A 19298-nucleotide genomic window follows, 5' to 3' on the forward strand; every position below is an offset into this window, starting at 1 on the left:
CACAGTAGATTTTCTCTAAATAATCCCCATTGAAAACAACTTGGTTTGGGTGCTCCATGGCATTTAGCAATGGCCTGGGCTATCCCGTGGATATCCTCATAGGGATGAAGGTCCGCGGACCGTTGGATGTGTGATCTAAGGGTGTGAAAATCAAAAGCAAAAAGGATGAGAGAGAAAATGAGATGATTTTATATTTCTAAACCGTTGGATCACACATCCAACGGTCGCCGACCTCGTCCCTATGAGGATATCCTCGGGGTAGACGAACTCGCAAGCAATTAGCATGACTTATAACATCCCGATTTGTAACACTGCCACATATCAATCACCACCTAATTCCCTACTGACAAGAATACCCTTTTATTAAAAAAATAACACAAACAAATCAAGTAATCAACACAGTATGACAATGACACCCTCGTAATTTGGCTCCCAATCTCTTTCATCAACCAACTACCTGAAATAACAAACCAACAAATATCAGATAGACCAAAAAAAAACGAAGAAACAGACAGAGACAGAGATGACTTTGGGCAGCACATCAACCCAAGCATACGGTGAACCGTCGTACTGGGACAATAGGTACGTCCAAGATCCTGGACCATTTGATTGGTACCAGAAATATCCATCCTTAGCTCCTCTTCTCCATCTCTACGTCCAGGATCATCATCAGATTCTTGTCGTTGGTTGTGGTAATGCAGGTGGGCCACTCCACTCATTTTCATTTACTAGTCTTGTTTGCTTTGTTATTTGTTGTTACTAATATAGTAATATGATTGTATATAGCATTGAGTGAAGAAATGGTGAAGGATGGTTATGACCATGTGATCAATATAGATATATCTTCTGTTGTCATTGATGCTATGCAAAGACGATCTCGAGATCGGCCCCAGCTCACTTGTATCCATCCTTTATAGTTATTGTATATGTATATATCATTTGTTGCTTATCTTGTTTAATTCATTTCTTTACACTTCACAATCATTTTGTTAGATTCACATGCCTTTGTTACAATCTTTCAATAATCTTATTGCGTAATAGTTTTTCACTTTTTATTGTTGGATTGAGCTGTCAATTTTCTTGTTGTATTATAACATATGTGCAATGATTTCGTGGAATGTTATCCAGTCATTTAGTAATGGAAAATAACGGTTCGGTACTAGGAGTGGTTAGGCCAACCTCCTTTACATTAATAATTAATTGCTTCTGCTTGATACCCTGACCACAGAAGGGGAAGAGGAGAAAATGAGCAGTTTACTATTGTCTTTTATTTTTCTGACATAACATCACCAATTTTGTTGCACAGCAGAGGTTTGCTTCTTTTGAGTATGTCTCTCCTTAAAAGTTAAGCAGATATTAAAATGGATGTTCGAGATATGAATCAATTTGAGTCAAGTTCCTTCGATGCTGTCATTGATAAAGGTAATTTTCCTTCCCACTGTCTTACCTTTCAATTGTGCTTCTGTCTTTCGAGATTCAGTACTTGTTCGATTAGTTTCAGTTTTGTCAATCACAGTATTTTGTGTCTCCAGGAACTCTAGACTCTCTCATGGTGAGTGTTATGTGTTTCCAGATCTCCTATCTTTGCAAAGTGTTTGATTACTCATAAGAGGTATTTGTGCATACTGCGTAGTGTGGAAGTAATTCGCAGCAAAATGCAGTTGCAATGCTTGAAGAGGTTGGAAGGTAGGTTCAAAGTAATAATGACTATGTAGTATTGTATAAAGAAATTCTTCATACGCTTTTTGATTTATGTTCGCGTTGTATTAATTTACTTAATTCTACTAACAGGGTTCTCAAACATGGCGGAGTGTATATTCTGGTATGCTTACATTATTATTCATTGAACTTCTGAATATAACAGCTAGGTTTTTCGATGTTGTAAGTTGTCGAACTCTGCTTGAAAGATGTATATTTACAATTTGTCATCTACCTGATATCCATTATGCAGATTACATATGGAGCTCCAGTTTATCGACTCTCTTTGTTGAGAGACCCATGCTTTTGGACAATAAAACTCCATGTAATAGGTTAGCAAATCTCTCTCATTGTGATTACAGAATATTTATAAAAAAACAAAACTTTCATAGTTTCATGTATGTATTTGTGAGTTCCGAGTGAAATGAGATTTTTTGAACAATTCTTTCTGGGTCTGACCTTGCACATTGTTGTTCTGTTCTAATCTTGCCAATGTTCTTAACGAGAAAATAAGTCAGTCACATTGTAGGATGTTTAACAAAATACTTTTGTAACGTTGAGCTTCTAACTGGATAGGAGTATAGTTGTCACTGTTGTATTACAACACCCACTCACTTTTTTTAGGTAAATGCAAGCTGATTCGAGTTTCTAACTTAAAGGCTGCCAATGGCATCATTCGATGCAGTTTTGCACAATTAGGCCTGTAGAGGGTTGCCAAAATTAGACTGAACTTGTATTTTCGTATTCACAAGCTGAAGTGCTACTTCCAATCCTTTTAAGATAGCCATCAGTTTGAGGTTAGAGCTGATCAAACAACAGAGCCTGCACAAATTCAAATTGCACCTCTCCACTTTCATTATATAATAACCCCTTCATAGCCTGCTGTCACAGTGGTAAGGGAACCATCTGTGTGAGCATGCACCAGACTTGTATTTCATTGAGTACAGAAATTTGTCACCAAATATGTTTAGCATCTGTCCTTTTGTGCATGGTGTCTTTGACTTTTGGATTTTTTTGCTTTCAGTTTGATTCTTATGTCCTTGATGATTCGTTGTACCACTTGTTCCTGTGTTCTACTTTGGCCCCTGAAAATTCTTCAGTTCTTTTAATCCGCGCCCAATAAACTGTTGCAGTAATGACACTTTGTAGTATTTGCGAGTGTAGAGAGCCACCCTTACGTTCATTATCTAATGCCACTCTTTGAGAGAATGCATTCTGTGTAGTTCAACGAGTTGTGAGGACTTTTCCCCATACCAACTTCGACCAAGGGCAATAAAAATGATGCATATGTTTAACCATTGGGACCCTGCTTGCGCTGCAACGGAGTTGCTCCAAATTTTTAATAGACGTGGAGGACCTTCTATTGTTGTACCTGTATAGCGTGTGCATTGCAAATAGGGGGAAGTTCAGCCATATTAGTTCAAGGATTGTCGGAGTGGTTGTAGTTGGTGCCACCAGAAGTGGTTGCAAAGCTGGCAGTTGGAAATGGGAATAACTTTCTGGTGTACAAGCTTGTCTTCAGTTGGTATAAGTTTCATGCAAGGTGATCCAAGTGTTAACTGCATGCTTAGATAAGTTGTTAGGGTTTTATAATTGCCTCCTTGTTGTCGGAAAACCACATTATCTGTTGAAATGGTGACCCCCCCCCCCCGCCACACACGCACCCCACTCCCCCCAGGGTAAGGGGTTCATCTGATCCTCTTCATGAGGTGTTGAGTTGGATGTTGCTTATGACCCTCCAGAAGTCTTGCGTCTCAGGTGATGGGTTCTCAAGGATATTCCATGTTCTGTTGTGGATAATTCTGCTGTCAAATGTTTTATCTCGAATTCCCATTCTTTGCCTAGTGGCCCTGTCAAACGTTTCCCTTAGTATGCCAAACGGTGACCACAGATCGTTCCAAAATGGTAATCTACCTTCTGCACTGGTAGAGACACTTGAGCTTATACATCTGGAAGATACTACTACTAATCTTTCTTGTGTTGCCAATTTAATCAGAGAAGTTCGTTGCTGAGAGAAGCTCGGGACGTCAGGCATGGGAGTTGACCAAGCCCGTGCCAGTAAATGATGATGGTAGCTCAGTCGACACTATTCTTGGAAGGAATCCTGAAGTTCATTATATATATGTCTGTACCAAGGTTGGCTTGCATCATTGACCTACTATTGAAACTTTTGCAGCTATCTACCATCACCAAACATGGTAGAAGAGATCCCTAACTTGAGAATCCCACATGTAGACTACTTGGAGGGGATCAATGGCCCAAATAGGGATTAAAATGATGTTTCTGTACTTACTCAGGCTAGTGCCATACTTTGTTTCAGGATGAGTCTCTACGACCCGGAGCTTGAGGCAGAAGCATGATATTGGGCTTATTAGCTGTTGAGAACGGAAAAGAAGACCACTTGGGAAAGTTTTGTTTTCATGTTTTTCTCTACTTGTATTTCAATCATTCTTATTGTTCAAATAACAGAATAATGGATGAACGATTTCTGATTAGTACGGGAATAACATTATTTATTTTAGGTTTTTTTACTATTGTTAGCTGTTAGTGTACCATGTCATTATATATTTTCAACAAAATAACATTCAAAAGAGGTTTTTTGCATATTTTTCGTGTGGAATCTCCTTTCAAGTTTTTCAATAACAATTTTCAAGTTCTTTAGTAAACACACTGTATAAATGTCAGAAATCTCCTCAGGGTAATTTCATTACAAAAGTAGAGGACGAGCGCCACAACTTGCTTACCCTCAGATTAATTGTCACTGAGGACAAACACATTCGCAGGTTATGATTCTTCAAACCAGTTATGAAAATTTAGTATTTGTAGGACCGTGGTTGCCCCCTAATGGCAGTCCTATATGGGCATGATCTGCCCTCCCGATCTTTCTTCCTCACACCCTACTATTTAAACCATCCAACGGATCAAATACGTGTGTCAGATTTATCAATTTATTTTATATTTGGGCTTCATCTCCCATCTGCCTAAGAAACCAATTGAAGAGATATAATCCTTCTCGTCCTTCTAGGAGCTGATTCAGAAACTTCATTCTGATATGCAACATGCCCTTTTGAACTTGACTCCTTGGAAAGCTTTTGGAAGCATCAGGTCATATCAAAAGTAAGATCAGTCAACAAAATGCAGTCAGTACATGCAAATATTATATTATGAGTGGAAACACGAAGATTTCCCTGTAAAGTGTTTTGATACAATGACCAACTTAAGGACAGAGTAGGATCCTATAGTGACTTCACATCTCAAATTACATATTGTTACAGACAAAGCTCTCACCATTACAATGACTTCTCACATCTTTATCTAAATTTGGGATCTGTGCAGAAATAGAGAGCATCACTTATCAATTCATCTACAATAGAAGACACACAGATGTTTCAAAACTTCAGGACATAAAAAGGTTGAGATGTCCCTGAAGACAACACACCAAGCACTTTCAGGCTCACACATAACCAGCCACAGTTGTATTATACTGATTTCCCACTTCGGTTCTGGGGCGTTAGAAACAACAAATCTAGGAGCAGCATATTGAACCAAAATACCTCAGTGAATGATTTGAAACAAGGATTCTTCAGTTATCAAATTCTGCCTTCTGTTTCCTGTCAGACATTGAATAAGTCAATGATTTAAAAGGTGCCAGCAGTGAGTAGTAAGTAATACACGATACTTCCAAACTGTACAATTCCAGAATCAACTGCACCGAATTGCCTCAAGACCAAAGTTTGTTGGATGCTTAATTCTTAACCACTAACCTTCCTTTTGGTTCTGATCCATTTCCCTCCCACTTATTTGGATTTGTGCTATCAGATCCAGAATACCAAGCAAGTTCGTTGTTGACATGCAAAAGGAGCTTCTCTGAATTCGTAAGCCTCTTTTGAAGCTCCTCGTTACTAGCTCTGGAGAAGCCATTCTCCTGAGTGATTAAGGAAAACTTTGATGCATAAGTAAAGGAGACAATTATCATAGGCAAAAAGGGTCATTACTATCTTGCCTTTATCCTTGTTGGTTGTTCAATCTGTTGTTGGGTATTGTGTGGCACATAATGTTTCTTTAGCATCTCGTCCATTTCTGCAACCTTCCTCTTCAGATTGACCTTGTCCACCTATGCAACAGGCAGAAGGATACAGAAATGAGTTTCTCCTAGAAGGTTTGATCTAAGAGTATGGCCAAGTACGAAATGTAGAATTTGAAAGACTCCCTGCACCTTCAACATTTCATTCTGTGCTGTTAGCATCTGATCTCGTTGTTTGAGTTGTTCAAGTGTGACCTGTGCAGCTAGAATATCTGCGTTCTTTTGATTTATATCCTCAATGCAGCTGCTTAAACAAGATATAGACTCAGATGGACAAATAAGACGTAAATGCTAGCACATATATATGGAACTACTCCAGCTGTCTTAACCATAAACAGTTCATACTTATATAACAGAAAACTTAACCTTCTAAAGGGTATAGGCACTACCAGAGATGAGCAAATAAAAATTGCACAAGTGACACTATAATCAGTCCTAACTAACTTATACACTGTAAATATGAACACCCTGCTATGTCTTTTTCTTTCATTAGACACGTTTTTATATCTTTAACATCTTATAGTTTGCTATATCAACAGAAACACTTAAGTTCGTGTCCTAAAGAATCTTATCAAGAACAAACTTAGGATCTTATAGTGTTTGCTGTAAAGGCGGAAGCAAACCTTCACATTAAATTATAGGCTAGGAGTTTTGTTTAAGAACCCTACTTTGTCTAAGTAACAAAATTGTTCATCCCAGTATCATGCAAGCAATTTCTCTCAAGAAATTGATTAACTGTGAAACTCAATCACAATTGATGGTTATGCTTTATTTATAGTAATGATATATAACCAATTCAACTAGGGCAGCAAAACTGCTTCTCTAAACAAATAAGAAATTGGTTGGAGTGGGAAAATGTTACAAAAAAATCTAAAAAAAAAACAAGTGCATGCACCGGATGTCTCATGATGATGACAGCCTATATGTGCACCTTTATGTGCCTTGCATCAGAGATTTGTAATGTGTCGGGATTCTCTTGTTGTTTGCATCTGTTTTTTACTCTTTGTAATGTGTCAGGATTCTCTTGGTGTTTGCATCTGTTTTTAACTCTTTATTGATATGGTCGGCCATCCTGACAGCATTTGTTTAGGTACTTGTGGTAATAAGCGACTCAGTCATTTGTTGCATATCTATGACCTTAATTACACAAACGTCTTACAATGAGTGTTGTTTCCGCTCTGAAACCTTGCTTTGGCATTCTGGCAGTGAACTCTGCCAACCTTGCTAAAGAACTATAGAACCCTACTCCCAATTTCCCAAGCTAAAGTGCCTTTTAATTAAGTGTATATATGCAATTCAGAAGTGAGTTTCCTATTAGCATTTCTCTTCATTATTCCCCCAAACTGACTTCTTCTTTTTTGTACCAAGCATAGTTGATTTATAAACTAAAGGAGCTCTAGTAGCTCATACAGTCGTACCAATAACGCCCTACTGCATCATTATCTAATAGAATTCTATTAATAAATTCTACTTTTTCCATTACAAGAATAAAAGAAGCAATATACATCTTTTGTTAAATTCAACATGATGATAGGAAAAAATGTCTAGAATTCAATATAATCTAGTAGCTGAGCAAGCTAGATTAAAGCACTATAATAGTTAAGGACTTGTATATATCTCAGCTTCCTAGATTCCACAGGAAGAAATGTCCTCTGCTACTTTGTTGTATTGTTATTATATATCATTCCTCATGATCTTTTGGGCCAAGATATCAAGGTATGTGAAGTGATCAAGGGTTCCACATCATTAATCGAGTCCTATATTGGTTTATATGTCATTAGGGAATATATGGATCAGGCTTAATTGCTATTTTGAGTTTATTAAGTACAGGGTTAATTTGGAGTTATTTTTAATTTCAAAATAGGAAGTTTTAATCGATTTAGGGTTCGGGGGCAGCGCCCCAACCCTAATATTTTAGGCAGTTTCTATTATTGTAGACTTCTTTTTCATATATAAACTGAAGGTATACAAGGCCGAAACTAATAAGGCCGTATCATCTTTTTCTCTTTTCTCTCCAAACTTCCTCTCCATTAACAGCAATACATTTTACTCAAACCAATATAGGACTCAATTTAAGATGTGGAACCCTTGATTGCATCAGTATATGTGCTACCCCATATGCTTTTAATTCTATAAAACTCAAAGGGTGTACCTCTTTCTTTCCTCAGTCAAATCATTGACCTTCTTCCGTAGCTTTAGAATTTCATGCTCCTATACAAACAAAATACAGATTGAAAATTTGATGAGAGGGGGGAGGAGGGGCTGCCACCTTTGATGAGAACTCATGCTGTAAATGAAGCGCCCGAAAATATGAATTTCTAATGGAAAATTTTCTTCTCACGGAATATGCTAAAATCAAACAGCAAAGACATCCAAAGCAAAAACTTTAGTCAGAAATAACCTTCACAATCAACTCCTCTGTTTGTTGCTGAGCGCCTTTCAATACGTTTTGGACCATATTCCCATCTATCAAATTCTGTAATAAGCGCCCTCAACCAAAAAAATAAAAAATAAAAAAGTCAATAAATAAATAAATGGGACATGTGCAAAAGGTTAAAGTATAAATGTTTAGAGGACTCCCATTTCATGATGAATAAAGTATGTTTTTCAGAACTTACAGCATAGTTAGTCATGTCCAGCTTGACTCCAAGCAAATCCCTAATAACGTCATGTGTCATGTTGTCTGCTGCTGCTAGCCTGGCATTAAGCATACATACCTGAGAGAAATACAACTTACGTAAATGTGATATGCATGTGCTATATATCTAAGTTAGCTTTTCCAGAACTTATTGATCTGTAATGTAAAAACAACGTTTACCTCTTTCTGTTGACTTGAAGCCAAAGTTTCTAATTCTTCAATCTTAAGCATGGCCACTGACAACTCCTGGTCCTTTTCCAATTTCATCTGCTGAACCAAGCTTGCAATGCATCTAAAAGGTGAGTTAGAGCCTCTTGCCCTCATCAAGCTTTTATCAGTTTTATCTACTGCTAATGGTGCAGAAGTGGAAGCTGATGGATCTGTTTTCACTTCGCGAACCATGGCCTCCAATGTCTTGTACTGTTTCAATATGTGTGAATTAGATGTGCACCAAGGAAGCTAGAAATATTTGGAAGAAAAACTATTAAGGGGATCGAGTCAATATATTTATGCTGCACATCAGGTGCTTGCACTTAAAGTTCACTCCCACATTAGACTGTTTGAAAGCTCCCATCCTTTAGGAGCTTTTGATTACAGCATTTTGTTATCTATTAACTGCACACCAAATATGTTTGGCACATTGTCAAAATTAAAGACATCTCTGCTGTTTTTTAAATTCCAGTTTCGATATTACTCTACAAATCCACATCAGATCACAGTTAAAAGACATGCTCGTGTACCTTTTGTTGGTACTGTGATGCTTGGGCTTCAGCATGCAGTATCAGTTCCGAGATATACTCTCTGCACTTTTTGATCTTGAAACAGAATCCTCAAAAGTTAGTATGATGAAGATGCCAGTGGTATGCTTATTGAACAGAAAGACATCAATGCAAGAAAAAGAATACAAGTTACTTTGTACCTCTGTAGCCTGAGCTGCTCTTTCCTTTTCAAGAACCCTTATTTGTTTTCTTGACTCTTCCAGACCCAGTGTTGTTGCTGTAACGAGCCTGGAAATGGAATTTATTTGAATCTGAAGGTAGTAAGACTTGGAGATGAAAAAGTGAAAAACAAAAGTATGCAAACCTTGAAAATTCATAACCATTCTGTTCAATATCTGAGCATTCCAAATCCAAAATGTCTCTGGAATTCTCAACGGTAAGCATCCTCAGTTTCAGAGCTTGCAGTTCCATTTCCAAATTATCTCTCATCATACGGTGTCTCTCTACTTCTGCACCCATGTCATATACCTGAAAATTGGAAGTGTTAGTTCAAAAGGCATCAACAAGTCAGGAGTTTTAGACCACATTCTTGATTCCTACGACATACATCGTAGAATTGGCAATTTAGTTTGTGCTTCAAATAGTTATGCAACTATTAAAACTACAAACTTTTAACCTGTGTTTGAATTCTACAAATGATCACTTATCCAATACAAGTGCATGGAAACAGAGGAATAAAGAGGCATAAATAATAATTAGAATACGAGTGCTATAACTTTAAGAAACTATTAAGGACACTCACCTTCTTCTCCAATACGTTGATGGTACTTTCAAGCTCCTCAACAGAATGTTCAAGAATCTTAGCCTCCTCTTCTTTTTGTTCAGCATATACTTTACTTGCCTCAGATTCCTGAAAAAAAATTAAATCCAAAAATCATTCAAAACAAGTTGCAGTTATCATACTCAAGCATCTCTTCATTGAACAAGGGACAAAACATAGTAGACACTTGCCTGGCGAGCTTCAACAGCAATTGCCTCATTCTCATCGGCCAATGCATTTTGCATTTCAAGCCTATCATATAGAGAAACAACCTCTTCACGAAGGTGGTCCCTCTCACCTATGACTCTTCTTAACTCACCCTCGATATCCTCAACTGAAGATAAAACTTTATCCTCTACAGAAGACGATATGCTGAGAATTTCTTTCTCCAAACCTTTGACAACCTCTTTCTCTTCTTTCAGTTCCTCCTCAATTGTGGTTTTTTGGACATAGAGATCCTCCAGTACAGACATCAAATCAGAGTTTTTGTTCGACAACAAATCTATTGTTTTATTAGCTCGCTCAACTTTTGAATTTGAGATAGATATCGCAGCTTCGCTGTCAGCTACCTGAGCTTTCAGTATTCTATGCTGAACTAGGATCTCATTAAGCTGCTTTGTTTTCACTCCTAGTTCATGTTTAGCCAGGGTGAGAGCAGCAAACATCTGTTGAGCTTCATCTTTTATATCGATGGAACTAGAGGTGGATTCCTGCAATAAACTAATATCAAAAAGTAAACCTTTCAAAAGTACATCCTTTCGCACCAACTCCCTCTTAAGTGAAAAAAATTCAGAGAATATAGGATCACGGTTTAGGTCCATTTCTTCTTCACTTGACTTTGGAACCATGTCAAACGATGATTTGAATTCATTGGACAATTTATTCTGCAGCATTTCTATCTGATCCTCCCCTAACTTTTCTGTGCCTCCAAACACAGAGCTCTCTCCTCTAGCACTCCTATAACCCTTTCCAACATGGTTCCCTATAGAATAGATTTTTTCCAACTTGGGGCTTGAGATTTTCGCTAACCAGTTGCCAGCATAGCACAGGTGCACCACAGATAGATAAAATTCTTTCTCCACTATCTCAGACCAAATATCTTCTAATGATGACCTTGAGTTGCAAATAAAGCATAGTAAATCCGTTACCAAGGAAGAGATATCAGAATATACTTCCTTAAGACTCTCCTCCACACCTCTCTGGATCTGCACAAACGAATTTTCAAGGGAAGAGATGGAGAGTGCTATTTCTGCTAAGCTAGATTCGAACTGAGCTTGCACAGATAGGTGCCCTTCCTCTTTCAGAAATAAAGAAGACTTGAGCTGCTGAACTTCTTCAATCAAGCCTACTCTCTCCATCATCAACTCTTCCCCTGCTTCCTTCCACCTGTCAGTCACATGTCTAGCATTTTCATTTGCTTTTAGCAATGCAGTCAACATAGCATCAGCTTCTTCTATTGTTGCTTGTGCCTCCTCAAACTTACTAAAGAAGCTATTAGCCATTTTGGTTTTCTCTTCCTCAGAGAAAATGGGTTCACCCAGCTTGAGATGCAGTACCTAGTCAAGGATATATGGAAACAAAAACTAGTGAATACCTTTCTCTTGGTGCTGAGAAAAATAACATTATAACAACTATCAAGGAAAAGATTCTAGAGTAGAACACCTCTTTGATTCGATCAGTCACTGTCTAAATTTTTAAAACAGGTTTGAAACTAATGTACTAAAGGTATACCTCTCTAGTTTTGCTGCAGCTTGCTTCAACCTCCTCTAGACTCAGCTCTGAGCACTGAAGCTGTCGGTCCACTGTTTGTATGCCAAGTTGATTGAAATTTTCTTGATGATCCATGCGGAAATGATTATGAACCTCAAAACATCTTCCTTGTATATCATGGGCATGTTTACCTGGTTCAATTAATTGATCCTCTTTGTTTTTAAGTTTCCTCTCCAGCTCCTCTACCTTGGCCATCTTCTCACTCAGAAGTCTTTGCCACTGGATTGCTTCTCTGCTATTTACATCATTTTCTAGTTGTTGGATTTCAGTGATAGCTAGAGTTGCTCCCTGCAAGGAGCTCAGCTTCAACTTCATCTCCATGCCCATTTTTTGTGCACCTTCAAGACTCTGTTGCAGTTTCACTATAGTTCTTTCTTTCTCTAGATAACTTTTGGCAGCCCTCTCAACTTGTTCACAGATACAAGCTTTTCTTCCAGGAAATGAACATGCAATACTTCCTATCTGCTCAGAGGCATCTTCAAGAGATCTAGAACCATCTAGAAGGAAGCTTGTTAGCTCTAACGTGGCCTTCTCCCACTCCTCAGAAAACATCTTTATTTCATACTCTCTGGCTTCTATATCATTTATTAATCTTGAATTTTCTTCAGTCGTTGAACCCATTTTGTCCTGAAGTTGTTCAAGCTCTTCTTGTAAGCGAAGAATAGTTTTAGCTGTCTCGGCCTCAACCTCTTGACAGACTTGTTTGAATTCATTTTGGCGAAAAATCTGGGACGCTTGAACATCTAGGAATCTCTTGTTCAGTATTCTGGCCTCCTTGAGGTCCCTATTTAGTTCTTCTAGCTTGCCTGTTAATGATAATCTTTTGATACCTCCACCTGCATTAGTCAATAAATCTGCATCACTAGGACCTGGATCCACTGTTTTCCAACAACCATTTTCAAGTTTAAGTATAGAATTCCTCATCTCTTCTGTATCCTTCTTCCCTAACAGTCCTGCACATTCAAAGTTCTTCTGGAGAATATCTAACTCTTCTACTTGATGTATCTGTTCATAATCCATTGCCTCATTCAGAGCTTTTGCATCAAATAGGACTTTCGGACGATCATCAAGTTGCAGAGCTAAAGCGACATCCATCTTCTGGTAATTCTTAATTTGAAAGACCTCATCCTCCTGATTATAGGACGCAATCTCGTCTTCCGATTCATTTCTAAGTGAAATGATCTCAGCCTGTTGAAGTTGTAAGCAGTTTTAGGGTTAACAACTTCCAGTCTCATTATAATATTAAGTGTTTCAAAGACTACAAGAACTAAAGAAGTGATCAACTGTAAAATGACTCCAAAGCTATTTGATCATTTTCTCTTAATTTTAACTTTTATAAAAATATGACAAGATTTTTCGTGGAATTAAACGTTAAATTGTAATTTAGAATATTTAAAATCATATATGGCATATTCTTAATAAGCTAACCAAAGGTTAGGCAAATATTTATGGAGTGAAATTCCCCATGGCTATTGGCACACGTGGGAGAAAGACTCCTCATTCATTGTGTTCATGAGTGCTCCTATTGGAGAGCATTACAAATGTATAACTTTTGTCAAAATCTGACATGCCAAGCAAATGTTATCACGCTTTGAATTTTGTGAATAGAAAAGTTCACTTCTGAGTATCACAATCATTCACCTACATATTACACATTGGAATTTTAACCTTCACACCCCATTCTATCTACATTTGGGCCATGGAGAAGTCTTCAACAAAGCTATGGCTGACATTCAAGTAGAAAAGTGAGTGCCAACCTAGCCATTAGATCTTTCCTTCTGGAGAACCGCCCTTCCATATTATTTGATTATTAACAAGACTCTAAATCAATATACACATATACATATGGCATTTGATTCATTTGTTCTTTTCTAGGTTTGAATATGCACAATTTATTTGAGCAAATTGCATAAGATAAACCAAAATAGGATGAGTAAACATTAACTGCTGAATAGAGTAAATGATCTCACTGATGAGTGCATTTCTGTTTGCTGACTTGTCACAGAAACTCTAGATGAGGAATTAGCAACCTGCAAAGGATCTAAAAATTAACATGCAGAAGATTATATCTCAACAAACTGAATCCTCAAGTAGTTCACAATCCACACATAATGCTTACATGATCAGCTCTACTACAACTGGAATAAGTGTTCAGTTTTCCCCATAGCTGATCAACCTCCCTGTGGACATAATAAAATAAGAATGAGCCAAAAGAGAAAAGGTGAACCTCATGGCCTGAGGGCACAGTCATGATTTAGAATCCATCTGCACGGCAAACTAGCCACCACACGGAAATTCGATTACATATCTGTTGATGAAATGTGAGTTGCGTGGCACTAGTATCAAGGAAAGAGAATCCTTTGAGAACAAATTGTACTCATGTTTAGGGAAAATGGCATCTATAGCTGGGACGATTTTCAGATTGCTGATTTTGTGTATACTGTATAGGATTAGAGGAAGAACTTTACATATTTAGTGTCATATTGAGGTTCATCATATGAACATTTTGAACCTGCAAAACTAAGTCCTGACCCATATGGCCATATGACCTTAAATAGTGAAATAGATTAAACTATACAAAACAAAAGAAACGTGTCATGCTTAAAAGAAGGTTTCTTCAGTTCTTTTTTATTTTACCTTTCCAAAGTTTCTGCCTTTCGTTCATTATTCAGTAAAAGGTAAATGTCAAAAGGATGAAGGCAGATCATCTTTTACTGATGAAATCAAATGTGAAATAATAACATGAACAAAAGAAGGCGAAAAAAAATGGCAACAACAACTTAATAGGATTAGCTTGATATCATAGGCATTCTACAATATTCAAAATAGCATGACATATACAGACACCAGATATGTTGTTAGCATCTCTATCTTCCTATCTTTATACTTTTACCCCCCACCCCACCCCTTCCCTTCCCCCAAACACGTGATATTTCACATGATCCCTCCAATTGTTGACGTGTTTCACAATCCACCACTGGAAAATTCCAAAAGTAGACATACACAATGACCTAGGGACTAGTTTTTGTTTGATATGTTCTCTACACAATAAGCACAGTAACAAATCAACTCATTTTGATATTTCTGAAAGCTTGAATAATTTGGGATGTCGTGTCAAATATCATGCTAGTAATTGGATGGTAAATCAAAACATTTGTTTATATTTCATTTCTTAATTTACTTTTTATGTAAAATTCACTAAGATATGACAGTTTATTATGTCTTTGGCCATGCGATGTGGTGTCATTTTTGAAAATATACAACTAAAAGAAAACTCAAGAAAATATGCTTGTCTTTGGGTAGGGTATGATGTATCAACATTATATATACTATATGGCACTGTATTTGTGTACCTGACCTAAATTAAGAATGGAGTTTGAACTTTGTTCCAAATCCAGTGTACGTAAACTTAGAATATGGCACTGTATTGGGAATTAGCCATATAATTAATCAAAGCTGCCATAGATTGAGCATTATGGTCTACTCATTTTTCAAACATAACTGATGGTCTGATGGTGTTTTAACAGAAAGAAAGAGAAAAGTACGCTGTCAGATTATTATTGTTTTCTAGACAAGCATCTAGATTCCTCCCGCAGTCTCCCATCTCAAGGGCTGTCTCTTTGTCCCGCTTCTGCATGATTAAGAAGTATATCAGTGGACATACCTTTTTTTTCGTTCCTTTCTATCATTATGAAATACACCAAATAATTTACAACCTCATTTACTCTTCCTGAAGGGGATTTAAGCTGCCCATAATTCCGTTTGAGAGTTTCCATAAGCTACCATCTCAAATACAGTGTTATTGAATAGCACCATAGACTGAAAAACATTCATTGAAAAATTGAAAAGAACAATTTCCACACACCTGATCACGCAATTCAGAAACTTCAGCTAACAATGTCTCCCTCTCACCTTGTTCATAGAAATCTTGAAACCTGGCATTAATGTGCACATGATGTAAGCAATTATGTCATTTTACAGGAAATTAGCCAAAAGAAATTCCTCAAGGGAATAACTCAGATTTAAAACACTTATGTAGTCAATTAAGGATGTCCGGTTAGATTTACATTCTGAGCTGTTCTATGAGTCTAATATTCTCCAGTGCAAATCGAGTCAACTCTGGACTCCTATCAATCCTAGCTTGAAGCACCTGAATCTCTTCAAGTAAAGCATTGTTTTCTTCTATGAGATATTCATCACCGGATACTAATCCATCCGCTAGCAATTCCAATCTTTTGATTTTCTCCTCACGAAATCTTAATATCATTTTTGTATGCTGAGCATCCTCTTCTCGTTGGCGTACCTACAGCGAAGGCCACCATATTGATATGAATACTATAGCACCACGGAATAGAGATTGTACCTCACATATCTAAGTACATCCTTTTAAAAACCACAGTAGTTTCATCAAGAAAACGACTAGATGTGAAAAAGAAGCCTACCAAACGGTTCATGTGTTCAATTTCAGCGTCAAGCCTCCTCACTGCAGACTCTGCCATTTTCTCTCTTCTCAAAGCACCACTTAATGTAGCTTTCATGCATATCATCTGATATAGTAGCACTTCTTTATCGTTTAAGTACCAAGTACCATTGAAATTTCCAAAAAGTACAAAAGGGACTCACAAGTTAAATGAAAGTATGAAACCTAACCTTCTTTTTTAGGATACTTGTGTCATTGCAGTGATCAGATGTTTTTCTTTCTAAAGTGGAATCATAAGTTTCACCAAAATCAACAGATTGAGATTGCTCAAAGTTGGGCCAGGGAATTGGGAGAGACATTGAAGTATTCTGATGCTTGAGCAGAAAGGTCAATTGGTCCTGTTAAATAAACGTCGGATTTACTCAGTTCTACTAGTCTATAAACCCAAAAGAAGATTTGCACAATGCACAACTGAACTAAACCTTTAATTGCTGTATCTGCCGTTGCAATGCCATGACATCACCTGAAGCATCTTCATTCACTTTAGCCTAGAGGGGCAGAGAAAGTGCAAATATTTTAAGTACTCTTACTGGAAATGTGAATGAGAAGAAAGATGAAATTGACATCATTACATTGTTCTGAATAAGTTTGGCTCGCTGGGCAAATTTTAGAGTGCTGAGCGTTTCATTTGCAGAACTGCAGAAAGTACAAGTGGATTTTAAATTAGAAATAGAGGACCAAATCGTCGGAAAAAGAAGTATTGAAAACCACATCGAGAAGACACACACCAAACAGACGGGCTGATGTTTGCAATAATTGCTGTTTTCGAATTTCCACCCAGAGAATCCTGCAAGTAGATATGTATCGCATAATATAATGAGAATGAATGAATAATTTAACTTTTAAAGAGGATGTGTTCAAATGTGTTTAATATCTTATTGACACAATGCTCTCACCTGAAGAAGAAATGTGAGCCTAGAATCTCTATAAGGAACATGTCGCTGTTTCCCTTGTGCTACATCCACCAGAGTCATGATTACTAGACTGAGAACAAAAGATTATCTATATCACATGATAAATCAACTGCAGCTTGCTTTCTAAATAAAATCCAATCGTGTCACAGCTTCCAAGCACGGGCATGGAGACGGTGATACAGAGGATCGCTTGAAATAATTGAATTACCCTAGAGTTGATAAAGATTTATTGATATTTGCAGCTTCCTTTAAGCGTTCACCTTCTGCACCAGAACTTTTCTGCCTAAATATGAGGGCATGATCAGCTAAGCATCTGAATAAACAAGTGCCATCTCAGTAATAACTCAACTCAACACCTTACCTTTCTGATCCAGCCAGATCAACTAGGTTCAATCTCCCAAACCTCAGGTGGGTCACAGAGTCTATATCCCTTCGGCTCTCAATGACACAAGTGAAGACACTGTGGGACCGACTACTTACGCAATTCATGTTAGTTGCCGCCATTTTTCTGTTTGCAGCACCCTGGATTGGATATTATGCATGTCATGGGTGTGATATCGTACCTGAAAGAGGACACACAAGAGTTTTGCACTAAACAAACCTTTAGCAGAAGTTGAACAACATCCTTAACGGTGGACACCTCATATTCTGAAAGGTTTTCAACATAAACACCTTTCCCCAAGTCTTCTCTGATCTACAACAGAAGAATGAAGCTATAAGTGAAAGTGTTAACACCAAGAATAGAATCCACATGCCACAAAACAAACACATACTTGTAGATTAGTTGATGAAGGCTCCAGGAGATCTGTTATCTGCTCATTATATATCTCAAGAAAGGAACATTTGCAGCTATACCTAAAATTTTCATCCCTTTCCTCTTCCTGCAACAATTGACATTTTAAGAACAATTCAAACCCAAACAGATATTAAGTGTTCTAACACATAAATGAGTGAGAATTTGAGCTCTCTCACAGCATAGATCCTCGTAAACAAATATTCAAATATACGAGGGGCCATCCCACAATCTTCGTCAAACTTGCCATCCATCTCATATATATCACCCATCATTGTATAAGTCTTCCCACTCCCAGTCTGCAAGAAACATCAGTAAAGTAACTTCCCTCAAGTTCACCTTCAAACAATTCACAAAAAGCTAGAAAAATTTCAAACACTGACATACCTGACCATATGCAAACATACAACTATTATACCCAGACATACAATTCTCCACCATCGGCAAACCAGCAACCGTAAACAGCTTCTCCTACACCACATATCAATATAGTGATATACTCATTAAAAAAATAAGAAATTAAGGATTACGGTACCTGTGAAATCGTCTCACAAGCAATATGATCAAAAGTAAATCTAGTTTCAGGATGTCCAATCCACGAAACAGTTTGCGCACTCTCTTGCCTCAAACATCTCACATTCCCTTGCAAAGCCTTCTCTATAGCATTAATAGGTCTAATCCGAATCAATACCTATAAATATTAAAATAAAGGATAAACAAATTGTTTTTAATAAATAGATAAAAATAATAATAATAATAATAATAACCTGAACATTGTGATCTGTCCAGAAAGACGGATCCTGAAGCAGGTCAAAACACGGAAGAATAAGTTGTGCTTCTGAAGTGGGAGCAGGTTTGACAAGTCCCTTAAGTCGAGTAGTAGTGGTGTGTAATAATTTGGGTTTAAGAGATTTGTTATTAGTAGGGGTTGGATGTCGAGATTTGTTGTTTTCTTGAATTATTATTTCTTGTTCATCATTATTATTAGACTTGTTTTGTGAGGAAGGATCTGGTATAGTGCTAAGTGGGCTTCTACTACTGAGAGGAGGATGGGTTTCGAATAATTCGTTAGCGGAAGACATTTTTTTTTTTTTTTTTTTTAAAGAAATGGGAAATCAATTAAGTTTATTCATGAGAAAGTGAAATTGAGTACCCCGCTCGAATTTATTCGAATTTTTTACGATATTTGGTCAGCAGGTGAATCATTGTTGCGCCTAGGTGGAGGGTCAAGCTATATTGGCCCAAGCCCAAGGGAGAAGAAGCCTCGAAGCAAGTCAACCAAAGTCAACGGATCTTCAAAAGTCAAAAGGGATTGGACAAAGCTTTGCAAAGACCTAAGGCCCAATAGAGCACTTCAAACAAGGCTTAAGACATGGGCTTTC

General features: G+C 37.4%; 2 protein-coding genes across 5 annotated transcripts; one reads left to right on the top strand and one right to left on the bottom strand.

The window, feature by feature from the left end:
* The first annotated feature begins 320 nt into the window (after positions 1 to 320).
* On the top strand, positions 321 to 4225 carry LOC147516184 (S-adenosyl-L-methionine-dependent methyltransferases superfamily protein). 2 transcript variants are annotated; one of them, XM_086588878.1, is made up of 10 exons: positions 386 to 701; positions 787 to 900; positions 1354 to 1422; positions 1533 to 1552; positions 1634 to 1686; positions 1792 to 1822; positions 1952 to 2030; positions 3457 to 3603; positions 3695 to 3834; positions 4019 to 4225. In XM_086588878.1, the coding sequence occupies exons 1-10, from the start codon at positions 524 to 526 to the stop codon at positions 4043 to 4045; spliced, it is 858 nt and encodes a 285-aa protein (XP_086445004.1). In that variant the 5' UTR covers positions 386 to 523; the 3' UTR covers positions 4046 to 4225. The 2 variants fall into 2 exon arrangements, with proteins under 2 accessions (XP_086445006.1, XP_086445004.1); XM_086588880.1 differs by lacking the exon at positions 3457 to 3603 and having other exon boundaries at positions 321 to 701.
* Positions 4226 to 4843: 618 nt separating this feature from the next.
* POK1 (phragmoplast orienting kinesin 1) lies at positions 4844 to 19050 on the bottom strand. 3 transcript variants are annotated; one of them, XM_086588881.1, is made up of 34 exons: positions 18684 to 19046; positions 18452 to 18607; positions 18304 to 18387; positions 18096 to 18215; positions 17897 to 18004; positions 17725 to 17817; positions 17485 to 17645; positions 17332 to 17406; positions 17106 to 17193; positions 16938 to 16996; positions 16782 to 16845; positions 16632 to 16697; positions 16380 to 16547; positions 16172 to 16276; positions 15797 to 16032; positions 15595 to 15664; positions 15446 to 15508; positions 15275 to 15360; positions 13849 to 13909; positions 13700 to 13759; positions 11691 to 12917; positions 10151 to 11515; positions 9942 to 10049; positions 9504 to 9667; positions 9340 to 9427; positions 9161 to 9235; positions 8601 to 8840; positions 8401 to 8499; positions 8184 to 8258; positions 7935 to 7993; positions 5915 to 6026; positions 5702 to 5812; positions 5463 to 5623; positions 4844 to 5309 (listed from the first exon to the last, which is right to left on the bottom strand). In XM_086588881.1, exons 1-34 carry the CDS (start codon positions 18996 to 18998, stop codon positions 5282 to 5284), a joined length of 6150 nt encoding a protein of 2049 aa, XP_086445007.1. In that variant the 5' UTR covers positions 18999 to 19046; the 3' UTR covers positions 4844 to 5281. The 3 variants fall into 3 exon arrangements, 2 of the variants coding, with proteins under 2 accessions (XP_086445007.1, XP_086445008.1); XR_015210966.1 differs by lacking the exon at positions 4844 to 5309 and having other exon boundaries at positions 5507 to 5623; positions 8601 to 9035; positions 18684 to 19050; XM_086588882.1 differs by lacking the exons at positions 17725 to 17817; positions 17897 to 18004; positions 18096 to 18215; ... (1 more) ...; positions 18452 to 18607; positions 18684 to 19046 and having other exon boundaries at positions 17332 to 17402; positions 17485 to 17543.
* Between the last annotated feature and the right edge of the window lie 248 nt (positions 19051 to 19298).

Source organism: Coptis chinensis, chromosome 2 (genome assembly GCF_015680905.1).
Source record: "Coptis chinensis isolate HL-2020 chromosome 2, ASM1568090v1, whole genome shotgun sequence".
In the NCBI taxonomy this organism is placed as follows: domain Eukaryota; kingdom Viridiplantae; phylum Streptophyta; class Magnoliopsida; order Ranunculales; family Ranunculaceae; genus Coptis; species Coptis chinensis.